General features: G+C 46.6%; 1 protein-coding gene across 1 annotated transcript in view; it reads left to right on the top strand.

Annotated features, from left to right (window-relative positions):
* The window catches only part of SNRPD3 (small nuclear ribonucleoprotein D3 polypeptide), a 15,892-nt gene extending 5,676 nt beyond the window's left edge, over positions 1-10,216 (top strand). Inside the window, exons 3-4 of the mRNA XM_017889795.1 lie at positions 6,385-6,577; positions 9,993-10,216. Coding sequence (XP_017745284.1) covers positions 6,385-6,577; positions 9,993-10,054 — 255 coding nt within the window. The 3' untranslated portion in view covers positions 10,055-10,216. The remainder of the gene's footprint in view (positions 1-6,384; positions 6,578-9,992) is intronic.
* The last annotated feature ends 5,149 nt before the right edge of the window (positions 10,217-15,365 follow it).

Genomic DNA, 15,365 nt, shown 5'->3' with positions numbered 1-15,365 from the left:
CTCACTGCAACCTCTGCCTCCCGGGTTCAAGCAGTTCTCATGCCTCAGCCTCCCAAGTAGCTGGGACTATGCCCGGCTAATTTTTTTTTTTTTTTTTTGAGACGGAGTCTCGCTCTGTTGCCCAGGCTGGAGTGCAGTGGCCGGATCTCAACTCACTGCAACCTCTGCCTCCCGGGTTCAAGCAGTTCTCATGCCTCAGCCTCCCAAGTAGCTGGGACTATGCCCGGCTAATTTTTTTTTTTTTTTTTTTTAGTAGAGACGGGGTTTCACCGTGTTAGCCAGGATGGTCTCGATCTCCTGACCTTGTGATCCGCCCGTCTCGGCCTCCCAAAGTGCTGGGATTACAGGCTTGAGCCACCGCGCCCGGCCCCGGCTAATTTTTTGTGTTATTAGTAGAGATAGGGTTTCCCTGTGTTGCCCAGGCTGGTCTCGAACTCCTGAGCTCAGGCAGTCCACCCGCCTCAACCTTCCAAGTGCTAGGATTACAGGCGTGAGCCACTGCGCCCAGCCCTTTTTTTTTTTTTTTTCTTTTGAGACAGAATCTTGCTCTGTCATCCAGGCAGGAGTGCAGTGGCACGATCTCAGTGCACTGCAACCTCCGCCTTCCCAGGTTCAAGCAATTCTCTTGCCTCAGCCTCCCAAGTAGCTGGGATTACAGGCATGGGCTGCCATATCCCACTAATTTTAATATTTTTTGTATTTTTAATAGAGACGGAGTCTCATGTTGCCCAGGCTGGTCTCTAACTCCTGAGCTCAGGCAGTCTGCCCACCTTGGCTTCCTAAAGTGCTAGGATTACAGAGTGAGACTCTGTCTCCAAAAATAATAAATAAATAATCTAGATGTGATGGCTTATGCCTATAGTTCAGCTACTCCATAGGCTGAGGCAAAAAGGATCACTTGAGCCCACCCAGCAGTTCAGGCTGCAGTAAGCTCTGGTTGCACCACTGCACTCCAGCCTGAGTGACAGGGCAAGACCCTATCTCTAAAAAAAAGTTTTATGTCAGGATAAAAGTAGATACATAGATCATGATGCAGGTAAGCTGGGGTAGAACATAAAATGAAGCCAAGCAGTCAGTATCCAGAAATGTAAACCTGAATCCCTGTACATTGAATCAAGTTATATTCCAGTATAAGCTTAAGCAGGGAAGATCATCAGTTCCAAAAAGTGTAGCGTTCTTTTTTGTTTTTGTTTCTGAGATGGAGTCTCGCTCTGTAGTCTCGCTCTGTCGCCCAGGGTGGAGTGCAGTGGTGCAATCTCAGCTGATTGCAAGCTCTGCCTCCCAGGTTCATGCCATTGTCCTGCCTCCACCTCCTGAGTAGATGGGACTACAGGTGCCCGCCACCACGTCCGGCTAATTTTTTTTTTGTATTTTTTTAGTAGAGACAGGGTTTCACTGTGTTAGCCAGGATGGTCTCAATCTCCTGACCTCGTCATCCACCCACCTCGACATCCCAAAGTGCTGGGATTACAGGCGTGAGCCACCATGCCCGGCCAATGTTCTTAAGTTAAAATAGCAATCGTGTGGATTTCCCTGGCAGTCAGATACAGGAGACACTATTACATGATATCCTTGACAACATCCCCGTACAAAATACACTGTCTTTTATGGTCCCTCAAGTAGTTTTAAGGTGTCCTGTTATCTTAGCACTGTTTTTGACATTTGAAAATGTAAAATATGGCCAGGCATATTGGCTCATGCCTGTAACCCCAGCACTTTGGGAGGCTGGGCCAGGAGGATCACTTGAGCCCAGGAGTTCGGGACCAGCCTGGGCAACATAGTGAGACCCTGTCTCATATATATAATTTTTTTTTTTTAAGGAAGAAAAGGAAATATGTAATATGAAACTCAAGATGAGGTCCCTCAAATGGTCAGAGGGTGTGCATCTGAGGTTAAGCTAGGAAGGCAGGGAGCTTTTGTTCTCCTCGTTCCAACAAGCTGCAAGCCAAGCACTGGTCGCCAGTGCTGCAGGATATGGCATGTCTGTTAAAATACTGTTGGCATAAGTGAGAAAAATAACAAGACTCCAAAATATGTCCCCAATTTTATAAAAATGGGACCAAATTATAAATGATACAAGCAAATACAGAGAGTAATGGTCAAACCCATTTCACTACATTCAACGTGACTTAATTCTTAGAAGTTTTGATGGGGGAATGTGGTGCAGAGCTCTGCACAGGCAGACATTGTGCTTTTGGGGCTTTGACATGACCACCCAATTGCTGATGGGACTGTTTGAAATCTGTTTTCTTAGCTGTGGCATAATAGCCGTCTTTGGAAAAATGGTCTCTGTATGGAATATAGTATTGTGTCACTGTATAAAAATGAGAACCCAAAAGAAACTCTCACATGATTGGATCAGAAAATTGCCCATAACTATTGCTAGGAAAGTTTTTGAAATCTCTGAATTCAATGTGGTTGAATTTCTTTAGACACCTAGCCCTCTAGGTTGAAGGAAAACCAGTTTTTTAAACTTATCGTATACTTTTTTCCCCTGTACTGTTTGTACAGTGGATTGCATTCATCATACTCCTCTACCCCATAATACTTTTGTATTTCCTAAGAACAAAGATAGGTAGATGGCATCAGTTGGTATTCCTATTATAGCAGTGGCAACCAAGTACCTCTGCCTTTGTGTATGTGTGAAATTGTTCTAAAGAGTGCATTTCTGGTGTATTGACATGCCTGAGACACCCCAGCGCACCTTCACAGTCCTGGAGCTAATTTTCTCCATCTTGGCCCTAGGTATCTAAGAAAGTCCCACCACTTTGTGCTACAAAGATTCTCTCTCTCTCCCACTCAGGATGTCATTTCAGTTGAGTACCTGGCTTATACCATCTGTGTTTCATTGTGGCTGTTGAGGAAAGTTGATTAAACTGGGTTTTCCTGCCTGGATTTGATTAAGATCTGGTTCATTCAAAAGTTGCTGCCTTTGGCTTATGATACAAACACAGCTCAGGCTTATTAGCAAGCTCTAGCAGGCGTGTGTGTCATTAGACTGGGGTTTTGTCCACAGCAAGCTGTTCTCAGCCACTGCTGCAGGGAAAGCGAGAGCAGTAGTGAGCCTGATTGTTAGGGTTAAAATAGGAGTCAGATGACACTGGACTCTCCTGCTTCAGCCAGGACATAGTTCATTTATGGAAATGCCTAGATTAAGTCTTGTTGGACTTATGCAACGGCTTCTGTCAGGAAAGGAGTGAGATGTGCCCCTATGTGCTGGAGGGAGTATGGCTTAGCAGTGGCACAACTCCCAAAACACATTTTAACTGTCAACCAGATTTAGCATTTACTGAGTCTCTCTTGTGTGTTAGGCAATAGAGACAGCATTTAGACATACTTTAGCTTGTTTACTTTGGTTTGTTTGTTTGTTTTTTGACAGGGTCTTACTCTGTTGCCCAGGCTGGAATGCAGTATTGTAATCATAGCTCACTGTAGCCTTGAACTCCTGGGCTCCAGCCATCCTCCCACCTCAGCCTCCCAAGTAGCTGAGACCACAGGCATGCACCACCATGCCTAATGGTTAAAAATTTTTGTAGAGATGGGTTCTTGCTATGTTTCCCAGGCTGGTCTCAAACTCCTGACCTCAAGCAGTCCTCCCACCTTGGCCTCTGAAAGTGCTGGGATTACAGGCATGAACCACTGCGCCTGGCCTAGTTTGCTTTTTAACAATTTCAGGAGGTGTGATCAGATGCAGTGGTTAAGAGAGTGAGTTAGACAGAACTGGGTTCAAACTCCAGCCAGGCCATGTAAGCGTGATGTGACCTCAAGCAGGAGAATAGGGGGAAAGGGCATGGATTTCTGGGGACTGAATCGCTATGTCACTTCATCTCTTTACCTTGTAGGATTTTGTGGGGTGACATGAGCTGCTGTGGGGAAATCACCTGGGCCAGCACTTGATGTCTGATAAGTGTTCGGTAAATGTTGGCTTTGTTGTCTTGTATTTTCCTCAGCTTTGTAGGTGAGGGAACGGAGGCTCAGAGAAGCCTGGAGATGTATCTGGGGTTACACTTCTGACAAATGGCAGAGCTGGATCTCACCTATCGGTCTTTAGGTCTATTTTTTGTCTTTTACAGAGTCATGAGTGTGGCACAGTCTCCAAAACACCTTTTTTTTTGTTTTTTGTTTTTTGTTTTTTGAGACGAGTCTCGCTCTGTTGCCCAGGCTGGAATACAGTGATGTGATCTCAGCTCACTGCAACCTCTACCTCCTGGGTTCAAGTGATTTTCTCCTGCCTCAGCCTCCCAAGTGGGTGGGACTACAGGCACTTGCCACCACACCCAGCTAATTTTTGTATTTTTAGTAGAGACGGGGTTTCACCATGTTTGCCAGACTGGTCTCAAACTCCTGACCTCAGGTGATCCACCCACCTTGGCCTCCCAAAGTGCTGGGATTATAGGCATGAGCCCCCGCACCCAGCCCCAAAACACATTTCAATTGTCAGCAGATTCAGGTGAGCCTGAGTTGTATCCAGTTTCTCTCTTGGGTAGTCTAACCATACCTGGTGTTCATTTGTGGCACTAGAGGTTATGGTATTCTTCAGGGGAAGAAAAGGATTGGTAAGGACTTGGGAACTGGATGAAAATTTGATAACAGGCTGGGAGTGAGGAGCCTAGAGCAGAAGGTTTATGGGAAACTGGAGCCCTGGTGCCTCTGAAGGTAGAACAGGGATAGTGGGTGGAAGCTCTAGAAACCATTCCTCAAGAAACTGCTCATATACAACAGGGGTGGCCCCAGAGCATAGTTATGTTTGTTTGCTTTTTGAGAGGATCTTGCTCTGTGGCCCAGGCTGGGGTGCAGTGGCTCCATCACAGTTCCCTGCAGCCTCAACCTCCCAGAACCAAGGTTCACCTCAGTTTCCCGAGTAGCTGGACTACAGGCACGTGCCACCACACCCAGCTAATTTTTGTACAGATGGGGTCTCACTGTGTTGCCCAGGCTGGTCTCAAAACTCCTGGACTCAAGTGATCTTCCCACCTTGACCTCCCAAAGTGTTGATATTACAGACATGAGCCACCACACCTGGCCCATAGTTGTTCTTTTCTCGCTGAGTGTTCAAGCAGAGGCTGGGTGGCCAGTTAGCACTTGAGGAAGAGAATGAATGAGTATAAGATGGCATCTAGCCAGCCAGAAATCTGGGAGACAGCCCGTCTCTCTACAACATGGGCTGACCCATTCTAAATAAATTATAGTCCTCTCCCTTTAGAAGGTTTATACAATGAGCTGCTTTTTCTGTAAACCTGGTGCTTATTGAGGTTGATGCTGGCAGATTGGTATCACCCTCCCATGCCAAGCTGGTCTCACCTTCAGTCTCCCCATTTGTCCATCCTACCGTCTATCCTTGTTGACACATTTGACTTTCCTAAGTGCTGCCTTAACCCTATTGATCTTCCCTCTATTGACAGACTTGACCGTTATCTGAAGTAATGACCCTGTCCAGTGCCTGCTCTTTTCCTTGTGCAAGCTGTTGCCTCATACCCCTCCAGTAATTTCAGGCCCTTTGTGTAGGCCCTGTGGTACCAGCTCCATTTCTCAGTCCCTAGTCACCCAAGCAAGAGGGTTCTGTCTCACATTCTAGAGTATGCACTCTGGAAGGTCAGAACCACATCTGGTATATACTCGTGACCTTCATGATGCCTTTGAAATCTGAGTGCCAGGCAATGCAGGGGAAGACAGTTTGGACCAGTAGTTTGAAGCTGTTTTAGTTAGAGTTTGGCACCTTCAAGAGCTCTTCACATCTTTGCTGCACAGCCAGCGCTCTGAAGCTAGGCCAGCTGGTTCGAATCTGGAGTTCCCTGCATTTCTGCTTTTTGACCTTGGATAACTGCTTTGGTTTTTTTAACCTGTAAAAATGGGAGCACTCGGCCGGGCACAGTGGCTCACACCTGTAATCCTAACACTTTGGGAGGCCGAGGCGGGCAGATCACCTGAGGTCAGGAGTTCGAGACCAGCCTGACCAACCTGGTGAAACCCGCCTCTACTAAAAATACAAAATTAGCCAGGCATGGTGACGCATGCCTGTAATCCCAGCTACTTGGGAGGCTGAGGCAGGAGAATCGCTTGAATCTGGGAGGCAGAGGTTGCAGTGAGCCGAGACCGCATCATTGCACTCCAACCTGGGCAACAAGAGCGAAACTCCTTCTCAAAAAAAAAAAAAAAAAAAAGGGAGCACTCATACCCACGCTGGAGGTGTTGTGAGGACTGTTTAGGTAAAGTGCTCAGTGCAGTCCCTGGTGTACATAGTTAGTACTGATGATTGCTGTGTAATGCACCAGCTTTGTCACAATGTCAGTCTGCTTTTCTGGACTTTCCTCTCCCACCAGTCAAGGCCCTCCCCACCACTGGTGCTGTTGACTGTTAATTGATTAGCTGGTGATTTCCTTCCAGATGTCCAACATCACAGTCACATACAGAGATGGCCGAGTGGCACAGCTGGAGCAGGTGTACATCCGTGGCAGCAAAATCCGCTTTCTGATTTTGCCTGACATGCTGAAGAATGCACCTATGTTAAAGAGCATGAAAAATAAAAACCAAGGTTCAGGGGCTGGCCGAGGAAAAGCTGCTATTCTCAAGGCCCAAGGTAGGTGTTCTTCATGCACAGGTTTTAAAATATATGTTCGTCTTGTGTCTTGTAGAAAGGGGCCCTGTTACTGCCTGGGAACAGAGAGGGCTTGACCTCTGCTCTCTCCACATCCACTGCCACCCCTTCCCCTTGCAGCATGGAGAGATCCTGTGGGGCCATGAGGCTTTGCCTGGCCTTCTCTGTCTTGCTGCATCCGGAATACTGTCTTAAGTGAAAGAGTTGATGAACCTCCTATAATAAATTTCTAGGGGGACCTTATTTTATTTTATTTTTTTGAGACAGAGTCTCGCTTTGTCACCCAGGCTGGAGTGCAGTGGTGTGATCTCAGCTCACTGCAGCCTCTGCCTCCCAGGTTCAAGCAGTTCTCCTGCCTCTGCCTTTGAAGTAGCTGAGATTACAGGTGTGCACTGCCATGCCCAGCTAATTATTTTTAATTTATTTTATTTTATTTATTTATTTTTGTATTTTTAGTAGAGATGGGATTTCACCATGTTGGTCAGGCTAGTCTCGAACTCCTGACCTCACATGATCTACCTGCCTCAGCCTCCTAAAGGACTGGGATTACCAGTGTGAGCCACCATACCCGGAGAGGCCCTTCTTTCTAGAAGTTCTGTGTGAGAGGTATGGGACAGCTTGCCCTTGTCTAGTTTGCCGAGCACACAGCCCAGAGCAGATGAGCTGACTCCTGGAGTGTGAGAGCCGTATTTCCTAGCAAAACTGGGTCTTATGGATGGACACCCTGCATGTAGTTAGGGAGATCTGATAGTGGAGCTCTGTTTTCAGCAATAAAGCCTTCTTTTAGTACGTTCCAAAAGTGGGACTGTCCTTTTCCCATTCCCCTAGTCTGGCCTTGCTTCTTGGTTAGCCTAATTTGGTTTTATATTAGGTTCATGAAAAGTTCTGTCATGTTGATTAGATTAGGCCACAAAGTAATTGCGGCCCTTGGAAACTGTCTTAGTGTTGATAAAAAAAGGTTTGCAGCCAGGGAAGGCACTGGATTCTCCATTGGTATCTGTAGCTGCTATACATGTTTTATGTATGTGTGAGGAAAAAAGTCAAACTGGGTTTTTCCTCTCCTCTCACAACACAACAATCAACAAAAAAGACTTCTGTGACCAAGCAAGCAGTCAGTTCCATAGTAGACACCAGCTGGGTGTCCTTCAGTTCTGACACTGTCTACCTGGAGATAGCCTGAAAAACCACAGGTTGAGGGCTCAGTCCCACAAGACTGCCCCTGCACCCCCCCACTATTATTCATAAGCACAGGCCTCCAGAACATCTGAATAGCTTCAAGTCAGGGTTCTCACTTCTCCCTCCTTGGGTTCGATTAATTGCTGGAGTAGCTCACACAATTCAGGAATCACATACTTAAGTTTACTGGTTTATAACAAAGGATATTTTATAGGCTACAAATAAACAGCCGCATGAAGAGATGCATAGGGTGAGATCTGGAAGGGTCCCAAGCACAAGAGCTTCTATCCCCATGGAGTTTCCTCCCAGCACATGGATGAGTTCTTGTTCACCTTCCTGTCAGGCTGCACGTGATCAGCTGTCCCGAAGCTCCCCTAACCCTGTCCTCTTGGGCCTTTTATGGAGACTTCATTGGATTGACATGGTTAAAGGATGGACAACCATGTGGAGATGCCATTAGACAAAAAGGGTGTGATCTAATACTAATAGACGGGGTGGGGAGACCCTGCAAGGCCTGTCCAGATTCTTTTTGGCCTCTCTGTGCAGCATTTGTTCCTCCAGGGTATAGGGCAGGAGCTTTCTCTGGGGTGAGGTCTTATGACCCATACTCAGATTAGGGTCTGGCCTTGGGCAGGTGAAAGGGGGACAGGAGAAGTTTCAAGAGAGAGATTCTGTCTCCCGAGTCCTGCTTCTGAGGCCTAAAGTGCCCCAACGTTATAACAAAAGACTATCACAAGGACTATAGGAGTTATGAGCCAGGAACTATGGATGAAAGCTCGAGTTTAAAGATAAAATAGTGTGAGGGGCTGGGCACAGTGGCTCATGCCTGTAATCCCAGCACTTTGGGAGGCTGAGGTGGGCAGATCACGAGGTCAGAAGTTTGAGACCAGCCTGGCCAACACAGTGAAACCCTGTCTCTACTAAAAATACAAAAATTAGCTGGGTGTGGTGGTGGGTCCCAATAGTACCAGCTACTTGGGAGGCTGAGGCAGGAGAATCGCTTGAACCCGGGAGGTGGAGGCTGCAGTGAGGCAAGATTATGTCAGTACACTCCAGCCTGAGTGACAGAGCTAGACTCCATCTCAAAAAAATGAATATTTTATCTGTCCTTCAAACCCTGGCTTCTCCTAGAACCCCTGGGTTACAGAGGAGAACAGCAGTCTTATCATGCTGTTGATATGGAGAGTGTTTTCTTTTTGCTACTGTGAATTTTTTTTTTTTTTTTTTGAGACTCAGTCTCCATCGCCCAGGCTGCAGTGCGGTGGCTCGATCTCAACTCACTGCGACCTCCTCCGACTCCCAGGTTCAAGTGATTCTCTTGCCTCAGCCTCCCAGGTAACTGGGATTACAGGCGCCTACCACCACGTGCAGCTAATTTTTGTGTGTTCAGTAGAGACGGGGTTTTGCCAGGTTGGCCAGTCTGGTCTCAAACTTCTGACCTCAAGTGATCTGCCTGCCTTGGCCTCGCAAAGTCCCGGGGTTACAGACATGAGCCACTGTACCTAGCCTGAAATAATTCTTTTCTCAGAAAAAAATACAAAAAATAACCCTTCTCCCAGATCTAACACGTTAACACTTAAGTATATTTGTTTCAGAATTGAAAAAATGAATTTAGTGCATCTATGTTTTTTAGCTCAGCCAAGGCCAGCCCCAGGGATTTCTCTTCTGTAGCTCTCAGACCACCTTCTTTGCCCTCAGCATGCTACCTCCCAGCGTCTTGGAGAGAGCAGTGTGGGACTGGAAGGCAAGAGTGTGGTACTACCTCCTGCTCTGATGCCAGTCCCCAGCCCCTGCCCCTCCGCCTCCATCCCCCCCGAAATGCAGTGGCTGTCAGCTGGGTTTGGTGGCTCGCATCTGTAATCCTGACACTTTGGGAGGCTGAGGTGGGCGGATCACCTGAGGTCAGGAGTTCGATAGCAGCCTGGCCAACATGGTGAAACCCTGTCTCTGCTAAAAATACAGGAAATTAGCTAGGCTTTGTGGTTGATGCCTGTAGTCCCCAGCTACTTGGGAGGCTGAGACACAAGAATCGTCTGATCCTGGGAGGTGGAGGTTTCAGTGAGCCAAGATCACGCCACTGCACTCCAGCCTGGGCGACAGAGTGGGAGTCTGTCTCAAAAAGGCGGGGGTGGCGGAAATGCCACGGCCAGGGTGATATTGGACCAGGTAACCCTTCAGACCACACTGACCTGGCCTCCTGTTTTCTTTTCTTCCCTTTCAGTGGCTGCAAGAGGAAGAGGACGTGGAATGGGACGTGGAAACATCTTTCAAAAACGAAGATAATTTTCTCCATTGAACAGAGCTTTGCCCTTTTTTCTTTCAGGTTATCTGAGTTCACTGGGGTGGGTGCTTGTGTATATGTCCTAGGTATCTTTTGACATCTTTCTCTTTAGATCAGGGAAAATGTTGAAGCTAAATAAATCTGGGGGGTTTTTTGTTCTGTTTTGTTTTGTTTTGTTTTTTTCCTTTGAGAAAATAAGGACTTTGTATTCATTTGGAGTTTGCTTTGGCTAAATTTTGACACCCTGGGGGGTGTCCTGGGAGAATGCCAGTACTTTGAAATAGCACAGCTATTGATGAGAGTTTAAGCTGCTGTTCCTGGCCAGTTGCAGGTTAAGCCCCAGAAGAGTTCACCTTGGAGAAGCTCCGAGAACACACAGATTGTGTCTCTTTCATCTTCAGACACGGGCACTTAGTGTGGCACTTTGTTCAGTTAACATTTGTGGAATCCTTATCAGCTCAGCTTTAACAATGCAGGTGACCCTGTCCCTTGATAAAGTCATAGGTAATTCAGGGGCCGGGCACGGTGGCTCACGCATGTTGTCCCAGCACTTTGGGAGACCAGGGCGGGCAGGTCACTAAGTCAGGAGTTTGAGACCAGCCTGGCCAATATGGTGAAACCCCGTGTCTACAAAAAATACAAAAATTAGCCGGGCGTGGTGGCGTGTACCTGTAGTCCCAGATACTCAGGAGGCTGAGGCAGAAGAATCACTTGAACCTAGGAGGTGGACGTTGCAGTGAGCAGAGATTGCACCACTGCACTCCGGCCTGGGTGACAGAGCGAGACTGCATCTCAAAAAAACAAAAAAAAGGTAATTCAGGGGATCCTAGTGGCCAACTTCCTTGGCTCCTATACTGGCTACACAAGCAGTTTTGTGGTGATTTGGGGAAACAGATTCTTGGGAGCTTATCAGAGCATCTCAACATTGATTGACACATCCATAGTTTTTAGTGTAGAAAGGGTGACCAGCAGCTGGGCACAGTGGCTTGCTTCCAGCACTCTGGGAGGCTGAGGTAGAGGATTGTTTGAGAGGAGTTCAAAACTAGCCTGCAAGACATAGTGAGACCCTCTCTACAAAAAAGTTTAAAAATTAACTCAGCATGGTGGTGCACACCTGTAGTCCTCGCTACTTGGGAGGCTGAGGTGGGAGGATCACTTGAACCTGGGAGTGTGAGGCTGCAGTGAGCTATGACCTTGCCACTGTACTCCAGCCTGGGCAAAAGAGCAAGACTTTGTCTTTAAAGAAAGATAAGAAGTAGTAAGCGTTAAGATACACAGGGTGAATAATTGTGACGAACACAGAATTGGGAAAAGCGCTAAAAAGGATCAAATAACAAAAGAGTCTTGCAGGGATTCTACGGTATGGAGCTCGTATAAGCATCAAGAGGTAAGTGTCATTATTGTCTTAGAATATTGCTTGTTGCAGTTGTATAATGGAGAGGGAAAAAAAATCCAGCACTTGTTAACCTGGCGTCAGTTAATGAGTTTCTATAGCTTTTGTCTTACGATATATCTGGGAGGTTACAGGAATGTATTTTCTGAGGAATGAGGATTAGTTGGTCAGATACAATAGGCATTTAAAGTAGGGCTTCAGGCCAAACATGGTGCCCCACGGCCTTAATGCCGCACACTGTGGAGTCAAGGCAGGGAGGAGGTCATGTGACCTAGGAGTTGAGACTCGGGCAACAAAGCCAAGACCCCATCTCTATAAAATTGAAAAGAGCTAATACAGCTGATGCCTGCAGTCCTCTCCCTGGGGAGGCTTGAGGCAGGAGGACCACGTGGCCGGAGTTAAGGCTGCGTGAGCTGTAATTGCACCACTGCACTCCAGCCTGATGACAGCAAGACCCTGTCTCTTAAAAACAACAAATGGAAGCAGTACTTTTCGGCAGCGCTAAGGTCTTTTAGAAGATGGAGACTGCAGCCCACGCCTGGAGTGGGCCCAGGATCTGCATTTATACAATTCCTTGCCCCAGTAGTCAGTCTTTTTTTTTTTTTTTTTTTTTTTTATTGGAGGAGTCTCGCTCTGTACCCAGGCTGGGTGCTGGCCGGTTCTCGCTCATGGCAGCTCGCTTCCGGGTTTCACAATTTCTCCTGCCTCAGCCTCCGAGTAGCTGGGACTACGGCGCCTGCCACCTCGCCCGGCTAGTTTTTTGTATTTTGTTGCGGGGTTTACGTATTGCCGGATGGTCTCGATTTCCTGACCTGTGACCGCCGTCTCGGCCTCCCAAATGCTGGGTTACGGGGCTTGGCCACCGGCGCCCGGCCTAAGTCAGTCTAAGTTTCTATTAAGAGACCTGGACCATATTTGACTCTGTCTAAAATATTTATTAGTTACCATTTCTGAATTATCATCTTTTCACAGTAAACAGTTTTGAATATTCTCACAATTATAATAGTGACTTGATCTCGATCCCGAACTACTTTTGATGTGTCACCCTGGACCGTACAGGTCTTCCATCCAGCCTTTGCAGATTCTCCACTAGTGGAAACTGCTTACCCTACCTGTCCTGAAAGTGAAGGGAAGCATCTAAAATATGTGGCTTTGTAAACCTTTTATGTCCTGCATCTTAGGGGAAAATCAGTTAACGGCATTGAAAAAATCAGTTGTTCCGTAATGTTTATTATGAAACCGTAGCCTCTACCCTGCCTTCACCCCACTTTCTTGCCTCGCGATCTGTCTTTTCCACTCTTGGGCCGTTTGTTGTATTTACCTCCATGTTCAATTGAAGATGTTTTCATGTTATCTTTCCTGGTTTTTGTTTGTTTGCTTGTTTAAGCGGTTCCTCTCCTCGGCGGGAGTGCAATGGCACAATCATGGTTACTGAAACTGCCTTCGGGGTCAGGTGTTCCCACTCAGCTCCTGGAGTCGCTAGAATACTGGTGTGCACCACCATGCCAGCTATTTTTGTTTTTTTTGTTAGAGGACAGGGTTTTTGCCATGTTGCAGGCTGCCTTGACTTGTGGGCTCAGCGATCCGCTGGCCTCGGCCTGCTGGATTATAGGTGTGCGCCATGCCAGGCCACCTTATCTTTTAAATCCTCTCTTCCCCTACCACCATGAATTATTTCCCTCACCCTCTCCCTGATTAATGTCTGGTTAGTCATTTCAGTGTTAAATTATTAAGAAAATGTGAATAAACTTTTTAAATATGGCAGTGTCTAATAATCCGCTGAGTCATATCATGACTAGATTATATGGAACTTTTCCCTGAAAGTAATCCTCTTGATTTTATTTTCTTGTTTTCTATTTGTCACTAATTTAACCGTCATATCTAAGATCATGCACTCATGATCAGTTGTTCTTCTTGACCCACCCATTGATTGGTTTCCCCCTGTGCTTGGTGTGTCGCTGTACCCTGGGCACTCCCCACACTGCTCCTCTGTTGGATTGTTTTCTGTGTAACCTTTTCTTTTATTCACTTATTTTGGGCGGTCGCATGTCTAAAATGTGTCACTTGATTTGATTGGGTATGAATTCTATGTTGGATAGTTCTCCGAATTTTGAAGGTGTGTTCTGTGTCATCTAGGCATTGCTATGAGAGTTTTCTGGAGTGATTTTGAGTCCGAGATCCTTTTATATGACTTTTTTTTTTCCCCTTCTGTTACCAGTGTTCCAAAATTTCCCAATGATGTATTAATACCTGCCTTGGTGAAGGTCTGTTTCCATGCCAGGCCCCTTTCCAAGTGGACTCTTGTCCTTAATTTCTGTGAAACTTTCTTGAGTTCTTTGTCAGTGATTTTCTTCCTTAGGTTGTCTGTGGTTTTTCTTTTTTATTTTTTTAAGACTGAGTTTCACTCCTGTTACTCAGGCTGGAATGCAATGGCGCCATCTAAGCTCACTGCAACCTTTGCCTTCCATGTTCAAGCAATTCTCCTGCCTAAGCAATTCTCCTGCCTCAGCGATTCTCCTGCCTCAGCCTCCCAAGTAACTGGGATTACAGGCACCTGTCCCCACACCCGGCTAATTTTTTGTATTTTTAGTGGAGGCAGGGTTTCACCATGTTGGTCAGGCTGGTCTCGAACTTGTGACCTCAGGTGATCCACTCGCCTTGGCCTCCGAAAGTGCTGGGATTACAGGCGTGAGCTACCATGCCTGACTATCTGTGGTTTTTCTTTCTGGAATTTCTGCTACTCAGATGGTGGACCCAGAATTACCTCTTCTCTCTGTGTACCCCAACCCCAATTGTCTTGTCTTTTTTTTTTTTTTTTTTTTTTTTTTTGAGACGGAGTCTCGCTCTGTCGCCCGGGCTGGAGTGCAGTGGCCGGATCTCAGCTCACTGCAAGCTCCGCCTCCTGGGTTTACGCCATTCTCCTGCCTCAGCCTCCAGAGTAGCTGGGACTACAGGCGCCCGCCACCTCGCCCGGCTAGATTTTTGTATTTTTTTAGTAGAGACGGGGTTTCACCGTGTTAGCCAGGATGGTCTCGATCTCCTGAGGTCTCATGATCCGCCCGTCTCGGCCTCCCAAAGTGCTGGGATTACAGGCTTGAGCCACCGCGTCCGGCCTTGTCTTGTCTTTTGATCATAATTTATGGAGGATTACGCCAAGATGGTTCTCTGATTGTTCCTTTATTTATGTAGATATATACAGACAGTACCTTGTTCCTTGTTGGAACATCTTTGAGGATATTAATATGCTCTGTAGAAGCTTTGATCTCCCTTCATATGTCTTTCCGCTTTCTGTTTCTTCAGTTTAATCTTTCATGTTACAGACTTTCTTTAACTGCCTAGCAATCATTGGTAATCTTGCTTATATTTAAGAGTGGAGTATTAAAAAGAATATGCGTTTGTAAGGTGAACTCATTGAGCTTCTTTGGGGAAATCCCCATTGTCCATATTTCTGGAACTTTGCTCTGGGCTGGACAGGATCTCTTGGAGAAACTTTTGGTCTCACATCAGGATGGTTTATTCTGAGCTGATGGATTGAGAGCTCTGTTGGGGAAGAGAGCGGAGAGTTTCAGCATTTAGTATGTCCACATTCAGTTCATTCATCCTCTAGGTTTCTGAGAGGGCTTCTAGTCCAGAAGCTTTCTAACCCCCTCTGGAGAATAAGCTTCCAACTTTTTTGCCAAGATTGGGGAAGTCAGGTCATGTGGAAATATGAATGTTTAAGCATGTTTTTGCTTTTTTTCTTTGAAAATGTTACTTTAAAATGAAGAATAAGGCTGGGGGTGGTGACTCATGCCTGTAATCCCAGCACTTTGGAAGGCTGACGTGGGCAGATCACCTGAAGTCAGGCGTTCAAGACCAGCCTGGCCGACATGACAAAATGCCATCTCTACTAAAAACACAAAAATTAGCCGGGTGCGGTG

The sequence above is a fragment of the Rhinopithecus bieti genome, unplaced genomic scaffold, assembly GCF_001698545.2.
Source record: "Rhinopithecus bieti isolate Rb0 unplaced genomic scaffold, ASM169854v2 scaffold_19723, whole genome shotgun sequence".
Taxonomy (NCBI): domain Eukaryota; kingdom Metazoa; phylum Chordata; class Mammalia; order Primates; family Cercopithecidae; genus Rhinopithecus; species Rhinopithecus bieti.
This window is presented reverse-complemented; position numbering and strand designations above follow the sequence as displayed.